Source organism: Oryctolagus cuniculus, chromosome 1 (assembly GCF_964237555.1).
Source record: "Oryctolagus cuniculus chromosome 1, mOryCun1.1, whole genome shotgun sequence".
Classification (NCBI taxonomy): Eukaryota; Metazoa; Chordata; class Mammalia; order Lagomorpha; family Leporidae; genus Oryctolagus; species Oryctolagus cuniculus.
This window is the reverse complement of record NC_091432.1, coordinates 123,746,104-123,764,466: the sequence shown is the minus strand read 5'-3', so window position 1 is coordinate 123,764,466 and position 18,363 is coordinate 123,746,104. Positions and strand designations below refer to the sequence as shown.

Here is an 18,363-nt window from a genome sequence, read left to right as displayed (position 1 = left end):
GAAGACCTTTCTCTCTGTCTCTCTCTCTCACTGTCCACTCTGCCTGTCAAAAAATTAAAAAAAAAAAAAAAAAAAAGGATCAATAGAAGCATCCAGGGGCCTGCGCTGTGGCATAGCGGGTAAGGCTGCCGCCTGCAGTGCCGGCATCCTATAGGGGCGCCAGTTCCAGACCCGGTAGCTCCACTTCTGATCCAGCTCTCTGCTATCGACTGGGAAAGCAGTGGAAGATGGCCCACGGCCTTGGGCCCCTGCACCTGCATGGGAGACCAGGAAGAAGCTCCTGGCTCCTGGCTTCGGATCGGCGCAGCTGTGGTCGTTGCGGCCAATTGGGGAGTAAACCAGTGGATGGAAGACCTCTCTCTCTCTCTCTCTCTGCCTCTCCTCTCTCTGTGTAACTCTGTCTTTCAAATAAACAAATAAATGCTTTAAAAAAAAATCAGTAGAAGCATCCAGAACTGAAAAGCAAAAGAGAACAAAATTGGGGAAAGAAATGATAGAATATCCCAGAACTGTGGGAGAGCTACAAGAGATATCTTTATATTTCATACATGTAATAGGAATGCCAGAAAGAGAGGAAAGGAACAGAAGAAATATTAGAGAAAGTATTGACTGAGAATTTACTGCAATTAATGTCAGACACCAAGCTACAGCCCCAGGAAGCTAGAGAACACCAAGTATAATAAATGGCAAAAATACCATCTACACTGAAGTATATCACTTGAAAACTACAGAAGATCGGCCGGCACCGCGGCTCACTAGGCTAATCCTCCACCTAGCGGCGCCAGCACACCGGGTTCTAGTCCCGGTCGGGGCGCCGGATTCTGTCCCGGTTGCCCCTCTTCCAGGCCAGCTCTCTGCTGTGGCCAGGGAGTGCAGTGGAGGATGGCCCAGGTGCTTGGGCCCTGCACCCCATGGGAGACCAGGAAAAGCTCCTGGCTCCTGCCAACGGATCAGCGCGGTGCGCCAGCCGTAGCGCGCCGGCCGCGGCGGCCATTGGAGGGTGAACCAACGGCAAAGGAAGACCTTTCTCTCTGTTTCTCTCTCTCACTGTCCACTCTGCCTGTCAAAAAAAAAAAAAAAAAAAAAAAAAAACTACAGAAGATCATAAAAATATCAGAGTTGGCGTGTGGCGCAGTGGTTGCCACTCGGGACTCATGTATTCCACATATTTTAAAAGATGTATTTATTTCATATTTGAAAGGCAGAGTTAGAGAAAGAGGGAGAGGCAGAGAGATCTTCCATCTGCTGGTTCACTCTCCAAATGGCCTCAATGGCCAGGGCTGGGCCAGACCAAAGCCAGAAGCCAGGAGTTTCTTCTGGGTCTCCCATGTGGGTGCAGGGTCCAAGCACTTGGGCCATCTTCTGCTCCTTTGCAAGGTGGACTTGTTGGGAACTGGATTGGAAGTGGAGCAGCTGAGACTTGAACCATTGCCCATATGGAATGCCGGCACTGCAGGCGGAGGCTTGGCCTACCACACCACAGTGTTGGCTCCCCACATTCCATATTGAAGTGCCTGATACCAAGACCCAGTGCCAGTTCCCATCCAGCTTCCTGCTAATACGCACCTTGGGATGCAGCAAGTGAAGCTCAAGTTTTTGAATCCCTATGATCCACCTGGGAGACCTGGATTAAACTCTGGGTTTGTGGCTTTGGCCCAGCCTGGGTTCTTGAGTGCATTTGAGGTATAAACCAGCAGCTGGGAGATTTCTCTCTCTCTCTCTCTCTCTCTCTCTCTCTCTCTCTCTCTCCTTCTCTGCCTTCCAAAAAAAAAGAGTAATTTTTTTAATTAGCAAAGAAGGCCCCCCCCAAAAAAAGCCAGTGGATTAAAAACCAAACCCCAACCCCCTACCTGTCTGTCATGGGGTAAGATAACATTCAGTCTGGTTTCTCCTCAGAAACCATGAAAGCAGGCAAAGTGGAGTGAGTAAAGTGTCGAGAGACAGTGAAAAGACCAAACTAGAACGTTGCACCCATGGAATTATTATTCAAAACGAAGGAGAAACAACTCGCATCACAAGGAAAAGCTGAGAGAATTTTTGCTAGTTGACTTGTTTCGCAAGATACATCCAAGAAGTTTTGTAGAGAGAAGGAAAAGGTAAAAGTCCGAATCTCAGGTCTGCATAAAAGGCAGCACTTTGGGGAGGAGCCCTGCCACCCATGTGGAGACCCAGGTGGAGTTTCAGGTTCCCGGCTTCAGCCTGGCCCTGACCTGGCTGTGTGGCCACTTGGGGAGTAAACCAGCAGATAGGAGACTCCCCCTCTCTCTGTCATTCTGTCAAATAAATGTATTTTTAAAATACTTGAGATACTTACCAACAGGGTTGTTAGAATGGCCCAAATCCAGAACGTTGGCAATCCCAATGCAGGTGACGGTATGGAGCTGGAGGAATGCCCATTAACTGCCCGTGGGAATGTAAATTACATATCCATTTTGGAAGGCAGTTGGGTAGTTTCTTACCAAACTAAGCATACTCCTTCCAGAGGACCCAGCAGTTACCCAAAGGAATTAAAAAGTTATGTCCAGGGCCGGTGCTGTGGCATAGCAGGTAAAGCCTCTGCTTGCAGTGCCGGCATCCCATGTGGGTGCCGGTTCCAGACCTTGCTGCTCCACTTCCGATCCAGCTCTCTGCTATGGCCTGGGAAAGCAGTAGAAGATGGTCCAGGTGCTTGAGCCCCTGCACCTGCATGGGTGACCTGGAAGAGTCGGGGAGCTGGCTCCTGGCTTCCGATTGGCCCAGCTCCAGCTGTTACAGCCATCTGGGGAGTGAACCAGTTGATGGAAGATATCTCTCTCTCTCTCTCTCTCTCTGCCTCTCTGTCACTCCAACTTTCAAATAAATAAATCTTAAAAAAAAAAAAACAACTATGAAAACAAATGAACTATCAAGAGGAAACTTAAATATATATCCCTAAGTGAAAAGAAGCCCATCTGAAAAGGCCACATAGTATAAGATTCTAACTCTGTGACATTCTGATAAAGGCAATACTACAGAAACAGTAAAAAAAAAAAAAAACAAAAAAAAAAAACCAAAAAAAAAAAAAACAAAAAAAACAAGGGCTGCCTGGGATAGAGGCAAGGGGTGGATGAGTGGGGCACAGCTGATTTTTCAGACAGTGGAACAACTGTATTATGCTGTAATGGCAGATAACGATGTGTGGACGGAGGTCTTTCAGCTGCTGGGAGATTTTGGTGACAGAGGGGCCCCATGCCTGCGTGGAGGCGGTGAGTTAACGGGGAAATCTCTGAGGTTTTCGTTTCATTTTGTTGTGAGCCTAAAACTGCTCTCAAAAAGGTTAAAAATAAAAATGGCAGTTTATAAAGTTTTGACTGTTTCTCCGCTCTTCTACAGTCCCAAGGCGAGGGGAATATTGACGACTAGGGAATGATGTTCCACTGCCATTTATACGTGGGTTCAGAAACCTCCCAGCAGTCTGGAGGGAGTCGGTGGAGCCGGCGGAGGCGGGGACCCTGGACCCCGTGCGACTGCGCTGCGGGAGAGGCGCACCGGCCAGCGAATGTGTCCGTCCATCGGAGAGACCCGAGAGCTGGTGGGAATGCCCGGAACGCGCAGTCTGAGCGAGTGAGAGGAGAGGGCGTGGGAGGAACATTGCAGAGCTTAATCATTTAAAATACGCTTCTTCGATGTGTCTGTTTTCTTTCTGGGCGTGAAGGGCCCAGGGATGGGAGGCAGCCATGAGGAGGACATCTAGGGGAACGGGCTGAACCCCGAGAAACTGTGGTTTCCCCGACTGCGAAACCGGGCACGCGCGGTGCGGAGCTGGACAGAAGGGCTCAGTGCAGAGCCTGGGGCAGGGGATGCTGTGTGTGAACGTCAGCCAATAGCCCTGCATTCGCTCATGGCCTCTGGAGCCTCGACTGAGAACACGGACACCTGTCTGTTTTCTGGAAGCGCCCAAACCGCCCGGAAAAAAACACGCCGCCGACTGGAATTTACAACCCCGAAACCCAGCACCGCCCTGGGCGGCTCCGCTCCGTCCAACGCGCGAGCACACGCCGCTGCAGGCCCCGCCCACCGCAGCCCCGCCCCGCACTCCCAGGCCCCGCCCCTCGAGGCTCCGCCCCTTCCGCCGCCCGTAGCCCGGAGCGTGCACGCACCCAGACGCCTGGCGGGAGCGAGCTCGTCCGGGAACCCGCGGCCCGAGGAGCGCTGGGGGCCGGGAGACCCGTGCCCGCGGTTTAGGTGAGGGTGAGCAGGGGGCCGTGAAAGGGTTAAAGTGTCGCGGAGGCGCGAGGCGGGGAGGCGGCGGGGTCTTTGAGGTCGCTGTCCATGCGGTCCTGGGGCGGGGCGCGGAGCGGCCCAGGTGGGTGGGGGTTAGGGTTAGGCACGGTGTGGGGGAGGGGCGGGACCCGGGCTGAGGCCGTGGCGGGGTTGTTGGGGAGGGGTCTGCTTCTGGGGCGCGGGGTTGGAGCCGGCGGAGGCTCCGGGAGGAGCCAGTGTTTAGCTTCTGTATTGTGGTAGGTCCGTGAGGTAAAGTTAGCCCAGGTGCAGGGGCAAGGCCAACTGGAGAGGCCTGCCCGGTGGGGTGTAGGGTTCAGGGCGCCCCGATTCTCACACTGCTTGGCTTCCGGGGTTCCAACGCCGTGGCCGCGGCCCGCTTTTTTTTTTTTTTTTTTTTAAGTTGAACTGTTGTTGTTCAGGGTCAAGGTTATCTCTGTAATAGGTTAGATGTAGGTGGGCATGCACCGGCGTTGGAGAATTGGAAGAGGCAAGTGAGCGGGTTTCGGTTAGAGGTGAGCCTCCCTGGGGGGGAGCAGGGGGGAAGCGCGCCTTGCAGCTGCTACGCGCTCCCCTGCCGGGTGCGTGGAGAGGGTTGTCTCATAAGCATCAGGTTGCTTCTTGCACTTTCTCCCCGCTGTCCCGTGTCCCGCTCCTCCGCCACGTGCTTTCTCACCTGCCTTCGTGGCTGAGTGCACAGCCCTGTGCTGCGGGGCGGGGGCGGTGGGGCACACTGGGCCTGGGGCTCCCATTCACGCTACCCTGATTCAACGGTGCTCTTCCTGCTGTATCTGTAAAAAGTCTCCAGGAGAACTTGAAATAAGTGAGCGGACAGGTGCTTCGTTTGAGATGTAGTGTTATAGGTCGGCTCTGTGACAGTTTGACAGCGGGGGATGAGAGGTACCTACTTTGGGAGATAGGAACTGCCACTCATCTGATTAGTCATTGCCAGATTCCAGGGTTGCAGATAAAAGTAGGGAGGACCTGGTCCAGCTCCTCCTCCTCTTACAGAGATGGACCCCTGGTGAGACAAGGTTTGCAGAATGGAAGTAGTGGCAGATCTGGGGGAAGGGTCTGGCATTTCGACTGTCCATTTCTTCCTTCTGTTTTAATGTGCTTGTATTAGCCCGTTTGGTAGGAACAGGAGCTCGAGAGAACAGGTTTGGCAGATGCGTGTGCAGCGTTTGAATTCAAGCTCTCCATAGTCCCTTTAGTATTCAGTTCTGTGACGTCAGCTTTATCCTTGAGCCTTGGAGATGCTCCCTGAAAATGCTTCCATTTGTGTTTTTCTGAAAGGTGGCCATACTGTTCAGTTATTGCAGGAAGGAGAAAAATAGCATTACTTACGTGATTATACGGATCAGAGCGACCCACTAACGGCAGATTGACCACAGACTTTATGCTTATCGTGGGCGTTTATGTGGACTAATAGTCTTAAGAAGCTTCTTTGCATTTTTTTCTCTAGATTTATTTATTTGAAAGTCAGAGAGAGAGAGAGAGATCTCTTCCATTCACCAATTCACTCCTTAAATGGCTACAACAGCCGGGCTTGTGCCAGGCTGAAACCAGGAGCTTCTTCCAGTTCTCCCATGTAGGTGCCGTGGCCCAAGCACTTGAGCCATCCTCTGCTGATTTTCCAGGTACATTAGCGGGGAGCTGGATTAGAAGCGGAATAGCTGGAATTCAAACTAGTGGCTGAATGCCGGCATTGCAGACAGTGGCTTAACCCACTACACCACAACACTGTCCTGTAGGCATGGTTTAAATTGAGATTTTGTACGAGAGATGATGTACACAGTATAGTGTTAAGAACATGGGTTTGAGGCCGGCGCCGCGGCTCACTAGGCTAATCCTCCGCCTGCGGCGCCGGCACACCGGGTTCTAGTCCCGGTCGGGGTGCCGGATTCTGTCCCGGTTGCCCCTCTTCCAGGCCAGCCCTCTGCTGTGGCCAGGGAGTGCAGTGGAGGATGGCCCAGGTGCTTGGGCCCTGCACCCCATGGGAGACCAGGAAAAGCACCTGGCTCCTGGCTCCTGCCACCGGATCGGCGCGGTGCCCCGGCCGCAGCGCGCCGGCCGCGGCAGCCATTGGAGGGTGAACAACGGCAAAGGAAGACCTTTCTCTCTGTCTCTCTCTCTCACTGTCCACTCTGCCTGTCAAAAAAAAAAAAAAAAAAAAAAAAAAAGAACATGGGTTTGCAGTCAAAACTCATTTTTGGTACTGTTTCTCAGGTTGAGTGAGTCACTTAACTCCTTTCTAATATTTGTATTTTTTTGTTGTTGTTGTTGTTGTTTTTTTTGACAGGCAGAGTGGACAGTGAGAGAGAGAGAGAGAGTCAGAGAGAAAGGTCTTCCTTTTTTGCCGTTGGTTCACCCTCCAATGGCCGGCGCACTGCGCTGATCCGATGGCAGGAGCCAGGTGCTTCTCCTGGTCTCTCATGGGGTGCCATGGACTTGGGCCATCCTCTACTGCACTCCCGGGCCACAGCAGAGAGCTGGCCTGGACGAGGGGCAACCGGCAAAGAATCTGGCGCCCCGACCGGGACTAGAACCCGGTGTGCCGGCGCCGCAGGCGGAGGATTAGCCCAGTGAGCCGCAGCGCTGGCCTTTTTTTTTTTTTTTTTCTGATATTTGTAGTTTTAATATGTGTAGAATAGATGTAGCCCATGTAACCATACGTTGCATAGTTTAAGAATTAAATGCAATATGAAAGGTCTGGCACTTAATGCATACACCCTCATGAAGTTTCTGTTAGTGTCTCACTTAGTTTACTACTGCATGTGGATTTCCGGTAAATATACTTTTGTAAAGGAACAAAAAAAAAGGCTTTAAAAAAGCCAACAGTTGCTAAAGAAATTCTGTTGTAGTAGATTCTAGGCCTATGAAGTTTACATTGTGGACCGCGATGTGGTTATTGTTTAAACTGTGAGTTTCGCCTTACTCCTCTGTGTAATAGAGGTGTAAGAAATGTCTGAATGTAGGAGTGGCCGTAGACTGAAACTTCCAGTGGGAGCGCAGTGCTGGGGGGAGGGAGAAGGCTGTTGACTTGCATTCTGGGTGTAATGGTGAAGGATAAGGACAAACCACATCCCTGGGGTTTCTGCCTTTCTCTCTCAAGATGCCTGATTTGTCCAGAGTGCCTGTGGAAATAACCGATGGATTCCTTGGACCACATGCTGACGGATCCCCTGGAACTTGGTCCATGTGGAGACGGCCATGGCACCCGCATCATGGAGGACTGCCTGCTGGGAGGCACCAGGGTCAGCCTGCCGGAGGACCTCCTGGAGGACGTGAGTGGAAACATCCCTGCAATCCTTTGCTCTCTCCCAGCCTCGGAGTAGCAGCCGTTTGGAACTCTCTATATGTTGTTAGTCTTCTGTGCTGCTGTTCATTGTTTGCGTTGTATGCATTCTCTCTCTCTCTCTTTTTTTTAAGATTTATTTATTTATTTGAAAGGCAGAGGTACAGACAAAAGGAGAGACAGAGGCAGAGAGAGGTCTTCCATCCGTTGGTTCACTCCCCAACTGGCCGCATGGCCAGGGCTGGGCCAGACCAAAGCCAGGAGCTTCTTTGGATCTCCCACGTAGGTGAAGGGGCCCAAACACTTGAACCGTTTTTTGCTGCCATCCCAGGCTCATCAGCAGGTAGCTGGGTTGGAAGTAGAGCAGCCAAGACCTGAACTAGTGCCCATATGGGCTGTCAGCACTGCAGGCAGACGCTTAACCTTCCACACCACAGTGCCAGCCCCATCTCATCTTTTTTTTTTTTTTTTTAAGATTTATTTATTTATTTGAAAGTCAGAATTAGAGAGAGAGAGAGAGGTCTTCCCTTCGCTGGTTCACTCCCCAATTGGCCACAATGGCCAGAGCTTGCGCTGATCCAAAGCCAGGAGCCAGGTACTTCTTCCAGGTCTCCCACGTGGGTGCAGGGGCCCAAGGACTTGGGCCATCTTCTGCTTTCCCAGGCCATAGCAGAAAGTTGAATCAGAAGTGGAGCAGCTGGGACTTGAACCAGTACCCAGATGAGATGCTGGCACTGCAGGCAGCGGCTTTACCCACTATGCCACAGTGCCAGCCCACAGAACACTGGTGTCTTTTATGGCTAGACCAAATGCCCACCCAAAACTTTGTTTTTTAATAAGATAATTTTCATCAGTTTAACAAAGATGGCATATTTTGGGAGTGGATTTATGTATGTGTTTATATTAAAATGGTTAGTAGTATTTGGAACCATTAAACCTTCTGACCAAGTAATAGTGCCCTAGGATAGGATATCAGCATGTTTACTATGGTGGCTACCATTTATTGAGTGCTTATTATGTACAAATCAGTGTGCAGCTGAAACCATTCATTTAAGCATGGAATTTTTGGGGGCTATATCTTGGGCATACAGATTTTGAATATAATGTGGCAAACCCTCGTTTGCACATCACCCAGTCTTAGGAGATAATTTCATACAGTCACATCTGTTTCATTGTCTTTTCATAAACTGTAAGACAGTGTGGATGGAATGAAAGCCACCATTGTGCCCTTCTCTGACCCTCCCACCTACAGTTGGTATTCTTCCTTCTCGTCTATTTCCTTAGCATACCCTTTCAAAGAACTGTGTCATTCATTTAGTCAGCAGATGCTTGTTTTATTAACACTACAGCGTGCCAGGCACTGAGTTAAGTGCTTGGAGTAAGATTGTGTGTAATGGCCGGCACCGCGGCTCAATAGGCTAATCCTCGGCCTGTGGTGCCGGCACTCCAGGTTCTAGTTCCGGTAGGGGCACCAGTTCTGTCCTGGTTGCTCCTCTTCCAGTCCAGCTCTCTGCTGTGGCCTGGGAAGGCAGTGAGGGCGGCCCAGTCGTTTGGGCCCTGCACCTGCATGGGAGACCAGGAGAAGCACCTGGCTCCTGGCTTCGGATCAGCGCGGTGCGCTGGCCGCAGCAGCCACTGGGGGGTGAACCAACGGAAAAGGAAGACCTTTCTCTATGTCTCTGTCTCTCACTGTCCACTCTGCCTGTCAAAAAAAAAAAAAAAAAAAAAAAAAAAGATTGTGTGTAAAAGTAGGTTTGCAGGGGAAGATTTTACACCAGTTTATGTGGAGATTCCTGGTAGCCAGTAGGATTTCTGAGTTGTCTTCTGTTTAAACCCTTCCTGGCTTTCTGTTGTCCCTGGTGCATAGTCCCAAATACTCAACATGTTTACAAGTCCTTTGCTTTTCTCTACTGCCTTCCCATCTCCTGTCCTTGACCTAGCCAAGCTGTCTGAACTCTTTTTATAATTAAAATGAAATGTTAAAAAAATTGCATATAAGAAAAGCATATGAAATGCATGCATAAGGGTACTTAAAAAGTTTTGTGTGAAAATACAAGTTTATTTTCATGCAAAAGTTTTGAAGTCCATGTCTTAACTTTTTCATGATACATATTTTCCATGAACTTTTTGAGGACTCCTAATATATACCGTTTAAGCAATAATAAAACATGCATGAGGCCATCACCTAGGTTAAGAATGCCACCAATACCATTTAAACCCCCATGACCCCCTCCGCATCTCATCCCTCTCCGTTTCCTCACCAGGTACCTGCTATCCTTGCTTTCGTGTGAATTTTTCCTTAGTTTTTATGTTTTTGCTCTGTGGATTTCTAACTCCCTCTCCCAGTACCTTTTTTGCCTTTCTTTGTCCCCCTGTTGTCTTAAAATTCTCACTCTCTGGTGGGCACACTGTCACCACGAGTCTGGGATGTGTGCACCTGTCACCCCTTTAACTGCATTGTAGTTGCTTCTTTACTAGTTCTCCCCTCCAGACAATATAAAGGCAGTCAGGCTAGTACTTAGCTCCCAGAAGGTGTCCAGTATATATCCAGTGAGTTGAGAATGAACTCCTCTGTCCTGTTTCTTCTCTCCCTTAGCAGGTGACCTCAGCCTCTGAAGATCTTTCCTGCCAAGTTAATCTCTCCTGCCCTTCAGTCTCAGCTGAATTCAGAGGGTCACGATCAAACCCTTGTTAGCAGAGATGGCTTCCAAATGGGGTTCTCTCTGCAGTGCTGAGACCATTTGCTTCTGGATTATTATTTACTGTTGGGTATAAGATTGTGGTTTACATGTAGTCTTTAATAACCCAAGTTTTGAGAATTTTATAAAGATCGCTGAAATTTCAGTTTGTTTTAAAAACTTGGAGGGTGATGATGGTTGTACTGCAAATGTGAATGTGCCTAAAGCCACTGGACTGTGCGTTGAAAAATCACTAACATGGTAAATTGTGTTAGATACATCTTACTGCACATGCCTGAAAGCTTACTGTGCTCTTGTTTGCTTTCCCCCACATGCTCCCAGCCCGAGATTTTCTTCGATGTGGTCAGCCTGGCGACGTGGCAGGAAGTGCTGAGTGAGTCTCAGCGCGCACACCTGCGGCAGTTCCTGCCTCGCTTTCCCGAGGACAGCCCTGAACAGCAGAAGGAGCTTGTGCTCGCCCTGTTCAGTGGGGAGAACTTCCGCTTCGGAAACCCTCTGCACATCGCCCAGAAGCTTTTCCGAGGTCTGCAGCTCAGGGTTCTCGTTCTGAGGGAGGTGAAGGGCGGGCCACACTCGTTTATGTGGGTGCTCTTTCCTTCCCTTTATTCTGTTTGTTCTCAGGTACACAAACTGACCCAGTAGAGAGTGGTTTTGTATGATACTGGGCTTCTTAGTAGGTTGACTTGCATTGAAAAAACTTAGCTGTGTGATCATCTAACGATGGTCAAGAAGTACATCACCAGCGTCCCAAGGTGCCATTTATGACTGGTCATTAAAGGTTTTAATAATAGTTTTGCCAGTTGCTTTATTGCCTGTGAATCTGTGTGCATACCTGCATACGCACTTCCCTGCCAGGCACTTCAGCGTGTGTATCTCCCTTAATAAGGGCATTCTTCCACCTAAGCTCAGTCCTGTCGTCAAATCCAAGAAATTTTGCGTTGAGCAAATTATATAGAATATTCCATGTTTAGATCTTTTTGGTTGCTCTTGAGATGTCTTTGATAGTTGTTTAACTCTAGGATCTGTTCAGGGTTCATGCATGGTGTTGGAGTCTTCGGTCTCTTTAGCCCTTTAGGGCCTTCTGCCTGTTTTTGTTGTTATTTTTCAGAATACACTCTTCTTTATGAAGAGTCCAGGACACTCCAGTCATGACATGTTCTGCTTTCTGGGAATTTGTTTCCTTACAAGTAGGTTTGCCTTGAATATTGTTGACAAGAGTATCAGGTGGGAAATGTTTTCCCCATCACATTACCTGAGGAGCAGGCACATGGTAGCAGTTTTTCTATTTGTGGTAGTGCCTTTTTTGATCACTTGCTTAAGTGGTATCTGCCAGACCTCTTGATTTCTTTTTTTTTTAAAGATTTATTTATGGGGGCTGATGTTGTGGTATAACCAGTTAAGCCGTTGCCTACAGTGTTGGCATCCATGTGGGCACTGGTTTGAGTCCTGGCTGCTCCACTTCTGATCCAGCTCCCTGCTAATGTGCCTGGGAAAGCAGCGGAGGATGGCCCAAGTGCTTGGACCCCTTCACCCATATGGGAGACCCAGATGAAGCTTCTGTCTCCTGGCTTTGACCTGGCCCAGCCTTGGCCTTTGTGCCCATCTGGGGAATGAACAAGCGGATGGAAACTCACTCTCTGTAATGCTGATTTTCAAATAAATAAAATAAATCTTCCCCCCAAAAAAGATTGATTTATTTTGAAGGCATTACAGAGACAAAGAGAGATCTTCAACCTGCTGGTTCACTCTCTAGATGGCCACAACAGCTAGCTGTGGGCCAGGCCAAAGCCAGTAGCATCTTTAAGGTCTCCCGTGTGAGTGGTAGGGAGAGTCCGAAACACTTTAGCCATCTTCCACTGCTTTTCCCAGGCCATAAGCAGGGACTGAATCAGAAGTGGAGCAGCTGGAAGTCAAATCGGTACATGTACAGGATACCAGCATTGCAGGCAGTGGCTTTACCCACTTCAGCCCGACACTGGCCCCAGACCTCTTGATTTTAAACACTGTATGTTTTATAATTAAGCAGTGTGTACAGTGTGTAGGGTGATACTTTGGGACCATGGGGTAATCTTACTTCCTAAAAGCCTGTTTCACCCATTTGTGTTCTCTTCTGTTGGTGGGGAAAGAGGATGAGACTGCCATCACAGGTTGCTCTCTTTCCTGCGGGGGGCGAGGGAAGCCTCTTCTTCCCCTCTCTCTGGGAGTAACATTGGTTTGGGTGGAGGGCCTGAAAGGTGGTCACATCTCCCTGAGTTTTGTTAAATTGGATGTCTTGACAGCTGCTGAAGACTGGAGAGAGCAGACTTACTATTTTAACTCTCTCATTATCTTAATGGTTTAAAATGAGCATTCTAGGATGAGGGGGAACAAGCGGACATTGTGGCTTAGTGAGCTAAAACTGCTCAGGATGCCCTCGTCCCTTACTGGAGTGCTGGTTCCAGTCCCCGCTGCTCTGCTTCTGATCCAGCTTCATGCTAATGTGTCCTAGGAGGCAGTGGATCATGGCTTTAGTGCCTGGGCCCCTCCCACCCATATGAGAGACCAGGATGGAGTTTCAGGCTTCCAGCTTCAGCCTTCCCCAGTCCTGGCTGTTGGTGAGCATTTAGGGAGTGGATAAGTGAAAGGAAGATCTCTCTCTCTTTCTCTATCTATGTCTTTTTCTGTTGCTATACTTTTCAAGTAGGTGAAAATAGACATTTAAAAAAATAATAAAATTAGCATTCCCGGGGTATGTGGCTTAGTGGGTTAAGCCCCACCTTAGATGCCTCCATCTGATGTCAGAGTGCCTGGAATTGAGTTCTGCCTCTACTTGTGATCCAGCTTCCTGCTAATACGTATCCTGGGAGGCAGCCAGAGATTGCCTAAGTACTTAGGTTCCTTCCACTCAGTGGGAAACCCAGGTGGTATTTCTGGCTCTTGGCTTTGCGTCACGGCCCAGCTCCAGCTATTGTGGGTGCTTGAAGAGTGAACCATTGGATGGAAGACTTCTTTCTGTCTCTCTTTCTCTCACTCTGTCAAATAAATCAGTTTTAAAAAAGAATTTGCTCATTTGATGGGTGATTAGTTTAAATAGGAAGTACCCTTTGACTGGCCTAGATCTGTTTTACGGAGGCTGGGGGTCTTAGTCTCTGATAGAGCAGAAGTGAGGGAACTCTGTTTGGCTTTAGAGGGGTAGGGGCTATGTGGGGGGCCTAGTGAGTGTTAGTACTGGCTGTTGTGCTGTGTTTCTCCCAGAACAGTGTGTGAGTCTGGTGCGGGTCTGGACAAGGAATCTGAAGGCAGGAATGTCTGCATATCTCACTCCGACAAGTGCCCTGTTTCCGGTGGCTGAAGACAGTTGTGTTGCCTGCTGCTTAGGGTTTCAGTCTTCACTGAGCTGTCATTGCTTTTCCTTTCGTTCGGTTCTTTTTTCCTAAATTCTTAAATGTTCACTTTTCCCTTCAATTCTATGGAACAAAGTACAACATCTTGAATACTCATTAACTATTTGTCGACTGATATGTGTGTGATTGTAGCTCTATTTTTTTTTAAGATGGACATTTTAACCCTGAGGTGGTCAAGTATCGACAGCTATGCTTCAAGTCACAGTACAAGCGATACCTCAATTCTCAGCAGCAGTATTTCCATCGGCTGCTGAAGCAGATTCTTGCTTCCCGGAGTGTAAGTAATGCTGGCACCTGGATATAAGACGTGGGCGGGGACCTCACAGCTCCTGTGGGCTCAGGAATTGTTCAGGGCAGGCGTGTGGCCTGATGGATAAGATGCCACCTGGGATGCTTGCGGCCTCTAGTGGAGTCCTGATTTCACTTCCTGCTGATATGCACCTGGGAGGCAGTGCGGATGGCTCAGGTAACTGGGTCTCTGCCACCCATGTGGGGGACCTGAATTGAGTGCCTGGCTTCTGCTTCAGCTTGCGGCAGCTTTGCTGATTATGGGCGTTTGGTAGTGAACTAGAAAATGGGAGATTTCTGTCGCTGCCTTTCAAGTAAACAAAAATAATTAAATATCTAGAAATTAAGAAGTATCAATTAAAGTTTGTTCAGCTGCCAATTTTTCTTACATATCACTAAGAAGAAATGCTTTCAACTGAGCTACAGCACAGTTAAGCTGTGTCATCTCACCGACTTAAAAATGTGCCGATTTCAGAGATTTTAAAACAGAAAAAAAGTGCTTCCGAAAATTGATGAAATGCAGTAGCTTCAAAATTTACCTGGAAAAGGGAATTTCAGGTCCCTTATGGGTTATTAAGGAAACTAGGATTCTCTGGAATTGAAGCGCGTCCAAGTGCACGCAGGCCACCGGATGCTGCAGTGGGTTGGAGCGCACCATGTCTAAAGGCCCCCGGGTGGGACCAGCCTGGAAATTCTCTAGAGATAAGGTTGCCTTGAGTTGAATGGTCTGTTATGCTTCATTGTAGAAATACTTGGTTGTCTGCTGTCACAAATGTTCATTCTCAGAGTTTCAGTGAAACAAGTCCGCACTTAGCCTTTGGATTTTGTAATACAGGTTGAATAGTGCTTATCAGAAATGTTTGGGAGCAGAAGGCATTTCTCTTTTTGAGCTTTATTTATTTATTTATTTTGGATAATTTGCCTCTACATAAGACATCTTAGGATGGAACTCAAATCTACAAGTGAAATTTATGTTTCGTGTTCACTGTATACATATGACCTGAAGATAATCTTATACAATTATTTTAGGGCACCTGTGTTTTGACTACAACCCATCCCATGAGGTCAGAGGTAGAATTTTGCACTTGTGGTATCATGTCAACACTCAAAACATTTCAGATTTTTTTCCTTATAGAAGTGGTGGAGTGAGATAGTGAGGTAGAGACCTTCTGTTTGCTGATTCACTCCCCAAATTCTTGCAGTAGCCAGGCTGAAGCTAGGATTGAGGAACTCCTGTGGGGATCTCCTAAATGAGCGTGGCAGGCAGGGACCCAAGTACTTGACTCAGCATCTGCTGTCTTGCAGAGTGCACGTTAGCCAGGAGCTGGACCAGAAGTAGAGGCAGGGCTCCATCCCAGGCACTCCTTTAAGGATGCGGACATTCCAGGAGGTTGATTTAAACTGCTGTCCCACAACAGCTGGCCAGATCTGCACTTTAGGGCTTCCCATTTTTTAATCAATATAGACCCTGTTTATTTGAATGACTCTTTTTTTTTTAAAGGTTTATTTATTTGAAAGTCAGAGTTACACAGAGAGAGGAGAGGCAGAGAGAGAGAGGTCTTCCATCCGATAGTTCACTCTCCAGATGGCCGCAACGGCCAGAGCTGCGCCGATCCAAAGCCAGGAGCCACGAGCTTCTTCCGGGTCTCTCACGTGGGTGCAGGGGTCCAAGGACTTGGGCATCTTCCACTGCTATCCCGGGCCACAGCAGAGAGCTGGACAGGAAGTGGAGCAGCTGGGTCTCGAACCAGCACCCATATGGGATGCCAGTGCCCCAGGCCAGGGCGTTAACCCACTGCACCACAGTGCCGGCCCCATTGTTTGTGTTTTTTAATGAGTTTTTTTAAGATTTATTTATTTGAAAGGCAGAGTTAGAAGCAGAGGCAGAGAGGTCTTCCATTTGCTGGTTCACTCCCCAGATGGCTGCAATGGCCGGAACTTGCCGAGCCAGGAGCCCGGAGCCCGGAGCCAAGAACTTCTTCGGGGTCTCCCATGTGGTGTAGGGGCCCAAGGAGTTGGGCCATCTTCTTCTTTTTTTTTTTTTTTAATTTTTTTTTAAATTTTTTTGACAGAGTGGACAGTGAGAGAGAGACACACAGAGAAAGGTCTTCCTTTTGCCATTGGTTCACCCTGCAATGGCTGCCACGACCGGCGTGCTGCGGCTGGTGCACCGTGCTGATCTGATGGCAGGAGCCAGGTACTTCTCCTGGTCTCCTGTGGGGTGCAGGGCCCAAGGACTTGGGCCATCCTCCACTGCACTCCCTGGCCACAGCAGAGAGCTGGCCTGGAAGAGGGGCAACCGGGACAGAATCCGGTGCCCCGGCCGGGACTACAACCCGGTGTGCCGGCGCCGCAAGGCGGAGGATTAGCCTAATGAGCCGCGGCGCTGGCCTATTTTTTTTTTTTTTTTTTTAAAGATTTATTTATTTGAAAGACAGAGTTACAGAGAGGCAGCAGAGAGGTCTTCCATCCACTGGTTCACCCCCCAGATGGCTGCAGTGGCCAGAGCTGGGCTGATCAGGAGCCAGGAGCTTCTTCCAGGTCTCCCACGTGGGTGCAGGGGCCCAAAGACTTGGGCCATCTTCTACTGCTTTCCCAGGCCATAGCAGAGAGCTGGTTTGGAAGTGGAGCAGCCAGGACAAACTGGTGCCCATATGGGATGCTGGCACTGCAGGGGGCAGCTTTACCCACTACACCACAGCGCTGACCCCTTGTTTGTTTTTAATTTGACATTTTTTTCTATGACCAGAGGGAGGGAATAACATCCTGGCATCTTTTTCTGTGATGAGAGGGAAGCTTAACACTGAAGAGAATGTCATACAGACTTGACAGGTGTGCGTGGTTCCAGAACAAGAGTGAGGTGATGGTGTGTACCTCATCTGGTCTCTTCCTAGGATCTCCTGGAGATGGCCCGACGGGGCGGACCTGCCCTTCCTGTGCGGCAGAAGCGCCCCTCACCATCGCGCAGCCCCGAGGAGCGGGAGTGGCGGGCCCAGCAGCGCTACCTGAAGGTCCTGAGGGAAGTGAAGGAGGAGTGTGGCGACACGGCCCTGTCCTCTGATGAAGAAGGTGCGTGTCCCTGGGCACTGGGGCGTCTCGTCTAGGTCAGCTGCTTACCCCGTTGGAGCCAGTGGGAGCCTGTTGTTTCCCCAGCATTGTTGTCTAGTCTGGGGGGTGGTAGTGGGGATAGTGTCCCTGGGCTTTTGGGTTGCCGAGACATTGTTGTTAGTGGTAGTAACTGTATGTGCATTTTACCCTTGTGCTCGGGTGGCATTTGAGCTTAGAGGAGAACCTGTCGGTTGAACCTCTGCATGGCAGGGCTGTCTTCACCATAGGCCTGCGTGGTCCCTTGGTGCCACTTGAGAGAACTGCTTTTCCCCCTTACAGGCGAGTAGTAGTGACTGTTGGCCTGCTGCAGTGTGACCCCATCACTCTGTTGAAGTCTCTCTTCCTGGAAAAGCCGTTTAAATGACCTAAGTGTGCTCCAGCTCATCTGGGGAAGGGTCAGAAAGGAGTGTGGAACCCTGGCCTCCATGTTGGTGGCTTAGCCTTGTTGAATCCAAATGGCCACTTACCCAATCTCCCCTATTGGAGTCCACAGCCACGTTGGATTTACAAGAACAATTTTCTTTTGAAGATCTCAGCTCATGGCTTCCGAGCTCTCCAGCACGTTCTCCTAGTCCTGCGGTGCCCCTGCGGGTGGTGCCCACGCTTTGTACCACGGATATGAAAACCGCAGGTGAGCACTGAACTGAGACTGCTGGGGTCACAGTGTGGATCCAAGAACCCCCACAGAGGGAGGTGGGGCCTGGGGTCTCACAGGCCAGGACAGCAGTGCTCCCTGGAATTAAGCCATCTGGAGAAGGTTTTGTACCATTCCACTATTGTACATCTGGAGATGGGCCTGCCTTTCTTGTCTTTGTTTTGAAAATTACCTGCTAAAGAAAGCAGAATCTTAGACTAGCAATACCAGCGGACGATTCAGTAATAGGACAAAAAGGGGAGCCTGAGCCGTGGCAGTTCCTTAGAACGTCTGAAATTGAGGGAGGACTTTTGTTTGGAATAAGAATTAAGGAAGAATGTTAAGAACTTTTATTGTGTTTTAGGACCAGCCAAGTAATGGAAGTAATTTACTGACCAATGTATAATAGAGGGGAAATGTTGATCCTGTGACTGTGTCAAGATTTGGGGTACTTAAACGTTTATGGGAGTCAGAAAGGAAACTCGGAGATACCTTACTTTTGAATGTCACAAGTGACCAGAAAGATTCAGATTGGAGCATGTGGTGTTGAATGACCTAGTACGTAAGGTTTGGTTCGTTTTCTCTCAGATAAAATAGAACTGGGGGACAGTGACCTGAAGATAATGTTAAAGAAGCACCACGAGAAACGGAAGCACCAACCAGTAAGAGGGGGAGAGGGTGTGGCCGCGAGCGGTTCTCAGTTTGCTGTCTGTG

The 18,363-nt window shown here is 49.2% G+C and overlaps 1 protein-coding gene across 6 annotated transcripts in view; it reads left to right on the top strand.

The window, feature by feature from the left end:
• Positions 1-4,079: 4,079 nt before the first annotated feature.
• NFRKB (nuclear factor related to kappaB binding protein) overlaps positions 4,080-18,363 on the top strand; it is a 40,868-nt gene continuing 26,584 nt past the window's right edge. For 2 of the 6 annotated variants that reach the window (XM_051847900.2, XM_002708310.5), the window contains exons 1-7: positions 4,080-4,203; positions 7,355-7,526; positions 10,558-10,759; positions 13,769-13,896; positions 16,802-16,976; positions 17,545-17,646; positions 18,238-18,311. In XM_051847900.2, coding sequence (XP_051703860.1) covers positions 7,392-7,526; positions 10,558-10,759; positions 13,769-13,896; positions 16,802-16,976; positions 17,545-17,646; positions 18,238-18,311 — 816 coding nt within the window. In that variant the 5' untranslated portion in view covers positions 4,080-4,203; positions 7,355-7,391. Of the gene's footprint in view, positions 4,204-5,704; positions 5,880-7,354; positions 7,527-10,557; positions 10,760-13,768; positions 13,897-16,801; positions 16,977-17,508; positions 17,647-18,237; positions 18,312-18,363 lie in introns of all 6 variants that reach the window. The other 4 variants (XM_008259232.4, XM_008259224.4, XM_070065527.1 and 1 more) reach the window with 3 other exon arrangements.